The sequence below is a fragment of the Galleria mellonella genome, unplaced genomic scaffold, assembly GCF_026898425.1.
Source record: "Galleria mellonella isolate WM207_F2 unplaced genomic scaffold, CSIRO_AGI_GalMel_v1 utg117, whole genome shotgun sequence".
Classification (NCBI taxonomy): Eukaryota; Metazoa; Arthropoda; class Insecta; order Lepidoptera; family Pyralidae; genus Galleria; species Galleria mellonella.
Window position 1 is genome coordinate 1,303,170 of NW_026441980.1, and position 8,127 is coordinate 1,311,296.

Here is an 8,127-nt window from a genome sequence, read left to right on the forward strand (position 1 = left end):
ATAGGTATGATTAAAGGTACATAACAGAGAATGGAATAAGGAAAGGAGAGGGAAAAAAACTTGGACTTCTTCGTCCTTTATTTTGTGGCACAGGATAAAACGTAATTATAAAACGATACAATTTTGTGATAGGGTAAAAATCCTACAAAAAATATTTAACGTTTGGGTAAAAATGTAAATTCGCACCTGACAACACTATTTTGTTTACTTTAAATATTTTCCTAAAAACTTTTAAAACTTTTCTATGATAATTTACATAAATCCTATAGGATTATATCACGGAAATAACACTACTATTTGGCGTGAATTAGTATCTATGATTATCTTTATGGCGGTGAAGAAAAACATTAGAAATTAATACGAAATGCCTGATCAAAGTTCATGTAATATTTAATTTTCTTTTGTAATGACCAAGTCCAGCATTATCTTTAGCTTATCAATAATTAACACGTATCGATATACAGATATATGTTATGTATAAAATCAAAGTATTTATTTCTTCTGTTCTTAACGCAAAGTGTTTTACATCTAATTTTGTCACAATGGTGAGTTTTTACATAATTTTTAAGTGTTTAATTTTCAGTATTTATATGTATATTTTTGTTAATTTCTTTTGTCCTTTCTAAATGAAAATGTTCTAATATGTATATTGTTTGATATATGGAAATTTAAATTATTTCAAACAAATTGTTATCCAATATTTAGAACCATGTCTTCCATTGATAATCTATTTAAAAAAATCAAATAGAAATCATCCCTATAGAGACCCACTGACTTATTTTCTTACTTATTTGTATTACTTAGGTAAATATTAATAATAAAACCAAAATATCATCACCACTGTCTATTATTAAATGTTTTATACATATTCTAGACTTTTTGGAGCCAAACAATTGAAATGTAAAGTGAAATAGATAATTATTCTTGTTATAAATGTTTGAATCTTTCAAACATTAGAAAATTGGTTTAAATTTTTATAATTTATGTTATTTAAAATACTGAATAAATACATATGTTCCCCATTTTTTTTTAATGAGTGATAATGATATGGTAGCGGAGAATCAGTGGGAGATTATAGATGAGGATTAAAATAGGTCAGTTAGTCCATCGTGACAAATTCAACTTGAATTAACTATGATGGTTCCCAGGGGGAACTATATGGAGGTCGATCTGACTGGGTACATTGCTAGCAATGGGGCTATTTGACCCCATTGCTAACAATTTCTTTTTCCCCTAATAATAATAATGTGAATTTTTTGAAAAAAGAATATAATTCCGGGAAAGATGCAGAAAGCAGTGCTCTTAGATTCTGCCCGCATTGTACGCCGGTTTCTCTCCCTGGGGCCCTGAACCCCGGCCGATTGTGCTTCTGCCGGAGGTTAGTTTGCCATCTCCTTTCCTTAAGAGGGGAGATGTAAATTAAGAGTTTTGTTAAAAATAAAAAATAATAATAATTTTTTTATTAAGTAAGTATTAATTTTTTTTTTGTTTTCAGAGAAACTCAACTAGCAATCCTATAGTAACAGTTGCACAGGGGCAATTAAAGGGTTCAGTACGTAATCATTTGGACGGATCATCCTATTACAGCTTCAAAGGTATACCCTATGCACAACCGCCAGTTGGAAAACTTAGATTTAAGGCAGGTAACATTTTTATGTCCCTGTACATAAACAATTTTATTGACTTACATTTACATCAATACAATATTAACTAGATGACGTCTGGTACATACATGGAATATATTGAATTAAACTTATGGGGTTTAATAATAGGAATAGAAGCAAGATAATAATTTTTAGAAAAATAAATCATTGTTTTTGTATAAAGCTAGTTGTATCTCATAGATTGATATCAATATGTGCACTCAACTTTCCTATAGGTATTTCTACTACTTTCCTATATTTTATTTATTTATTCTCTACTCTAGTACATGTAAGTATACAAGGTGGACTTAACGCTAAAAGCATTCTCTCCCAGTCAACCTTAGGGATATATATATATATATATATTATATAAATTATATATGTGTAAGTCTTAGATTATATTGAGTGTCTCCATACAAATGCTTGGAGAAAAGCGGATCAGCTTTTTATTCAACTTTACTTGATTAATTATTATATATATATATAATATTTATTGATACTATATTTTCTACTAGTGTGGTAAATAAGCTAAATAAAAAAAAAATACTAATAAACTTAAAAGTTTATGCCTGTATAAAAAGCACTTGCATTTGATTTATGAAATTTACATTAGTTTATAAAAATAAGTATGTATTTTTCAGGCGCCATTACCGCCCAAACCTTGGACGGGTGTATACGATGCCATAAGACATGGCCCAGTGTGCACGCAATATGACATGGTGACCAAAGAATTGATTGAAGGAGATGACAATTGTTTGTTTCTCAATGTTTACACAAAATCACTTGCAGCCAGTGACAAATTACCTGTTATGGTATTCATCCATGGTGGAGCTTACATGAGTGGATCGGGCAATTCACAAATGTATGGCCCAGATTTCCTTTTACAGCACAATATTGTACTAGTAACAATAAATTACCGACTTGAGTTATTCGGCTTTTTAAATCTCGAAATTCCTGAGGTGCCAGGAAATGCAGGTCTCAAAGATCAGGTCGCCGCCTTCAAGTGGGTGAAAACCAATATAGACAAATTTGGCGGTGACCCGAACAATGTCACAATTTTTGGTGAAAGTGCTGGTTCAGCGTCAGTCTCGTGTCATCTCATATCACCAATGTCAAAAGGTTTATTCAACAAAGCTATAATGCAAAGTGGTACGTGCATAGATGACTGGGCAATGTCTGGTGAGGCAAAACGGAGAGCTTTCATAGCTGGCAGAGCTATAGGAAAAGATACAAATAGTACACAAGAATTATTGGAGTTCCTTCAAAGTGTCCCTACCAGTAAACTGGCCGGACTTACGTTTCTATCGAGGATTAACGATGAGAAAGAGAGAGGCCTACCTATATATTTTACTCCCACGATTGAGAAGAAGTTTAATAATGTAGAACCTTTTTTAACTGAACATCCACTGGACGCTTTGGCTGCAGGAAATATCAACAAAGTGCCAATAATAATTGGTTATAATTCATCTGAAAGTATTTTGATGATATCAGACTTTTTGAAGAAAGTGGACACTAAAAATAAATATCCGGAATATCTTGTACCTAAAGAAATTGCATATAGACTGCCAAATGAAAAAGTGAAAGAATTTGGTGAGAGAATTAAAAGGTTTTATGTTGGTAACAAGGATTTTTGTACAGAAGTGTCTAACGCACAAGTCGATATGTTATCTGATACATATTTTACATATAGCATTAATAGATTTTCATACTTGTACAGTAAATTAAATCAACCAATTTATAAGTATGTTCTAAACTATGATTCCGATTTGAATATGCTTAAGTCACTATTAGGGCTGGCGGATTTGGATGGCATGTGTCATGCTGATGAACTGTTTTATTTGTTCTCAAATAATACTACAAAAGATATATACAAAGAGCAGAAAAGAGTTCAGCAATTGGTGTTCACGTTGACAAAATTATGGACAAACTTCGCTAAAGTCAGGTATGTATATACTTTTTTATCTAATATCATCGTATTGGGAGGAGAGGGATTTTTTTTTGATGGGTGAAAATGGTATGGTAACCCCGCCTGCGCTAACGGGATACGCTGGCGGAGCACCAGTGAAGGGTGATCGATGAGAATGAAAACAGGCCAGTTAGCCCATCATGATAAATTCATCAGGAATTAACCATGATAGTTTCCAGGGGGAACCGCGAGGAGGTCGACCTAGTTGGGTATATTGCTAGCAATGGGATTCTCAGTCTCCATTACTAACAATCCCTTTCCCCCCGAGGAAAGGGATTGTACCCTATCAGGTCGACCTCCACACGGTTCCTCCCGTAAACGTAAACCGTCGTGGTTAATTATTGTTGAATTGGTCTTGATAGGCTAACCAACCTCTTTTCATCCTCACCTATCGCCCTTCACTGGTGTATACTGATAGTGCAGGTGGGGTTCCCAATACATTTTCCTCTCGTAGCCTTATTAAATTTTATACAAGCAAAAGCTAAAAAGTTTTCACATTGGCCGCTTATGATTAGGCAAATTGTGCTTCTAATTCTATAAAATGTAAGTCACCAGAAAATGGCTGGACATTATTTCAGTAATGATATTAAAATGTAGCTATTAAAATAAAGTTATTAATACAGTTATCAAAATTTTTTTTATAATATGTCTATACGAATTTTTAATAATATTTCAGAAAATATTATAAATATAAAGACACTGAGACAATTTAAGAGCACACTGTACAAATGGCTTTTGGACAAGTGTTATTGCTCAATTAAGGCTTGTTAGAAAATAATTATACTTTATAAGCACATACATAACATTTTGTGAATAGTATTAAAAAAAAAATCACCATAAATATTAAATTTTTGCATGCCATTGTTTTGGCAAAACACGGCTGTTCCTAACATATTATTACTACCATCTATGTACCGTGTTTTTCAGCAAATAAATTATATTATTTTTATTATTACAAATTTGCAGTGATCCAACCCCAGATCAGAGTCTCGGTGTGAAATGGAAACCGTTTACCACCTTCAACAAGGAGTATTTAAAAATTGAAGAACCTCTGTCGATGGGTCAGGACGCCAACCGGGAGAGAATGGAATTTTGGAACAAACTGTTCTGCGAAGCGGGCCTTCCATACATTGCTGCTGGCAAGAGCAACCTGTGATTTAGTTATTAGTAATTGAATTATTAGATTAATTTATATTATATATTTTATTTGTATATATGGTACAATAACATACACTCGATACATATCAATCTCTGTAACAATAAGTCATTTTCATATTATTTGGCTTATCAGCCTAGCCTAGTAACCTGCAACTATAAATATAACTATATAACTAGAAATATCTAGTTTTCCATTAAAACAACTAATTTATTATGTACTGGCCACCTGACATGACATCCTGAGGATGTATTTGTTCTGAGGATAGAAAGAATTACCATCTTCCCAGTGTAACAGTACTGAGGTGTTAGTGTTACTCCTGTAGTATTACTCCCGTAGTATAACTCCCGTAGTATTACTCCTTTAGTAGTACTATTCTCAGTATGCCTACACTACTCTTTGTTACTTAAATATTTCAAAGAAAATGTACTATGTTAAGTACATACATTTGTTCATGTACAGACCTGTTTATGTAACAGTGTCAACCTTCAAAAATCACTAAAGTGATATTTATATAGTATCTGAAGTCCACAAATATAGCTGATGATATTTGTTTAACTTATCAGTACTTTTGTATACAAAAAATAGTGATATCTGGATATAATTAGGTGTATTACATATTTACGTGTTTAGTTTTATATTTATATATATACTTTTTTTAATATATGAACTTGAATGTATAATTTTTTGTTATAGTTACGTAAACAGCTGCAGGTAGCTTATCTATAAAGATCAGGGTAAAAAGTATTTATGTACTAGTCTAGGATATGGATTTCAAATCCATACGCAGTTTGAATGGTTATTTATAATATTAATAGTAAAACTACTTGTAGTATGACTACATGGGTAAACCCAGAAATAGTGACTTGTTAGTCCAGCAATCACTGATATTATGTACAGGTGGTATAAGCGTATTTAGAGGAAAGGGGGGCTCATCAGAACGCGAGCTACGTTTCATATGTAGCTCTCCCTCCCCCCTGTTCCCCCTTAAAATATAATCTAATATAAATACGTCAGTGATAGTTAAACTGTTGACTAGTTCTATTACTAGATATAATTATATTACTGATGTTCATTTGTTTAATTATTTTATTTATTGGTTTGGTGTTAGTTTCTAAGTATAAATGATTTCACATAATGACAACTCACTGTTTAGCATGGGTCATGAGAAGAATAAAATAAAATGGTAGTGTAATTTTAAATTTTAATGTACAAAATGTGATGGATGGAAAGGGTAGGTAGAATAGGTAGGTAAGGTAGGTAGAATAGGTAGGTAAGGTAGTTAGTAAGGTAAGGAAACTGTGATCAATTTAAACAATAGTTTTAAAATACCCCTATAATTATTTTGATATGGACGATCCATATTTCTTTTTTTTTTTTTACAACACAGAAGGCAAATGTGTATGCGGCTCACCTGATGGTAAGTGACCACCGCTGCTCAAGATCACCCGCAACTTTAGAGGTATCGCAATTTCTTGGTGAATGTTGGCAAGTTTTATGGAAACTTTTTTTTTTATTTTAAATAATGACTAATATGTACTACTATTTAGTTTATTAAAGAATTTTTTTTTTATTTAATAACTACCGGCTTAACTTACGTGTAATTAGATCGAAAAAGCTCGACTAGTTTCGGAATCAATTCGTGATCTTTAGTCGTGGGCGACTGTGACGCCAGCACGAGTTTATTAGAAATATTATTTGTTATGAAATATTGAAATCTTTGTCACAATGACTTATATTTTTTTTTTTGAAATAATTGTTATCAATTATTTAATATTTATCGAGATTATTTTTCATATTTATTGTTAGCATACCGAAATATTTTTATAACCGTATGTTTTGTTTTATATAACTTAGAATGGCAAACAAGCTGACGGCCCATCTGATGGAAAGTGGTAACCGTCGCCTATAGACATGAGCAGTACCATGGACATAACAGAGTATACTGTTTCGCCCATGATACCTCCCATGCGTTGCCATTCCTGAGTACTCAGGTGTTATTCCTCTGTACCCAGTAAATTCACACCATATCCCACCCTGTAAACCGAAACACAGCCATGCAAACACAACTGCTTCACGGTTGAAACACGAATGGGATAGAGGTACCCAAGCAATCGACTTTTGACACAAAGTCTCCCTCGGGTAAAAAGTAATATGGAAAAATTTAACAGCACTAATACCTTTGATATATTTCTAAGCAAATATGGAAGAATGTGGTAGAATATGTATACCTATAAAATTATTCGTTGATTATTTCTTATCTTAATCACTTTTATCGCCATTTTTATGGTTAATTGAGAATGCGGTAAAATAGGTATACACATATAAATTATATGGTTGATTAATTGTAATCACTTAAATCGTCATTTTACTGATTCGTTTGGTTAGAAATGATTTCTAATGAATCAAAGCCAACCAAATCAAATCTACAAAAAATAAATTGTATATGGTGTTTTAAATGCTCGGAATATATTATTTCAATATATTTTAATAAGGTATTTTTTACTTGTATTATCTGTGATGAAAATATATTGTTTTTTTTATTTATTTGCGTTTTTTTTTTTTTTGTACCTGTTATTACCATTTTTTTATACAACTTAGAATGGCAAACAAGCTGACGGTCCACTTGATGGAAAGTGGTAACCGTCGCCTATAGACATGAGCAGTACCATGGACATAACAAAGTATACTATTTCGCCCATGATACCCCCCATGCGTTGCCATTCCTGAGGACTCAGGTGTTATTCCTCTGTACCCAGTAAATTCACGCCATATCCCATCCTTCAAACAGAAACAGCCATGCAAACACAATTGCTTTACGGTTGAAACACGAAAACCTGAATAGCATATTGACCGTGTGGTCCTGACTTAGAATAGGGCACCCCTTCCTTTCCCGTAGGTATCGTTAGAGGCGACTAAGGGAGGACGAGGGATGGGCAGCAGCGTCCCTCTTAAAACATCTCTAAAACCTAACTGCGGTTTTTTTTGTGGGTGAAAATGGTATTGTAGCCCCGCCTGCGCTAACGGGATACGCTGGCGGAGCACCAGTGAAGGGTAATAGATGAGAATGAAAACAGGCCAGTTAGCCCATCATGATGAATTCATCAGGAATTAACCATGATAGTTTCCAGGGGGAACCGCGAGGAGGTCGACCTGGTTGGGTATATTGCTAGCAACCTAATTGCGGTTATCAACCCGCCTGCAAAGCGTGACAACTCTTAGCAAAACCTCCCAAAGAGGAGGCTTATGTTCAGTGGATAGTTAAAGGTTGAAATAATGATAAACATATTAGACTAGTTTTTTTTTTTTAATTATATATCTAATACTAATCTAATTGGATACCTTTAGATGATTCTTCAAAA

At 33.1% G+C, this 8,127-nt stretch overlaps 1 protein-coding gene across 1 annotated transcript; it reads left to right on the plus strand.

Annotated features, from left to right (window-relative positions):
• The first annotated feature begins 191 nt into the window (after positions 1 to 191).
• On the plus strand, positions 192 to 7,310 carry LOC113510371 (juvenile hormone esterase-like). The gene is made up of 4 exons (XM_026893825.3): positions 192 to 545; positions 1,496 to 1,639; positions 2,285 to 3,585; positions 4,576 to 7,310. Exons 1-4 carry the CDS (start codon positions 474 to 476, stop codon positions 4,763 to 4,765), a joined length of 1,707 nt encoding a protein of 568 aa, XP_026749626.1. The 5' UTR covers positions 192 to 473; the 3' UTR covers positions 4,766 to 7,310.
• The last annotated feature ends 817 nt before the right edge of the window (positions 7,311 to 8,127 follow it).

Coding starts and splice junctions, on each gene's coding strand:
- LOC113510371 (XM_026893825.3), top strand. CDS start 474: ATGTATAAAATCAAAGTATTTATTTCTTCTGTTCTTAACGCAAAGTGT. Junction 1,640..2,284: donor TTGGAAAACTTAGATTTAAG/GCAGGTAACATT, acceptor TGTATTTTTCAG/GCGCCATTACCGCCCAAACC. Junction 3,586..4,575: donor ACAAACTTCGCTAAAGTCAG/GTATGTATATAC, acceptor ACAAATTTGCAG/TGATCCAACCCCAGATCAGA.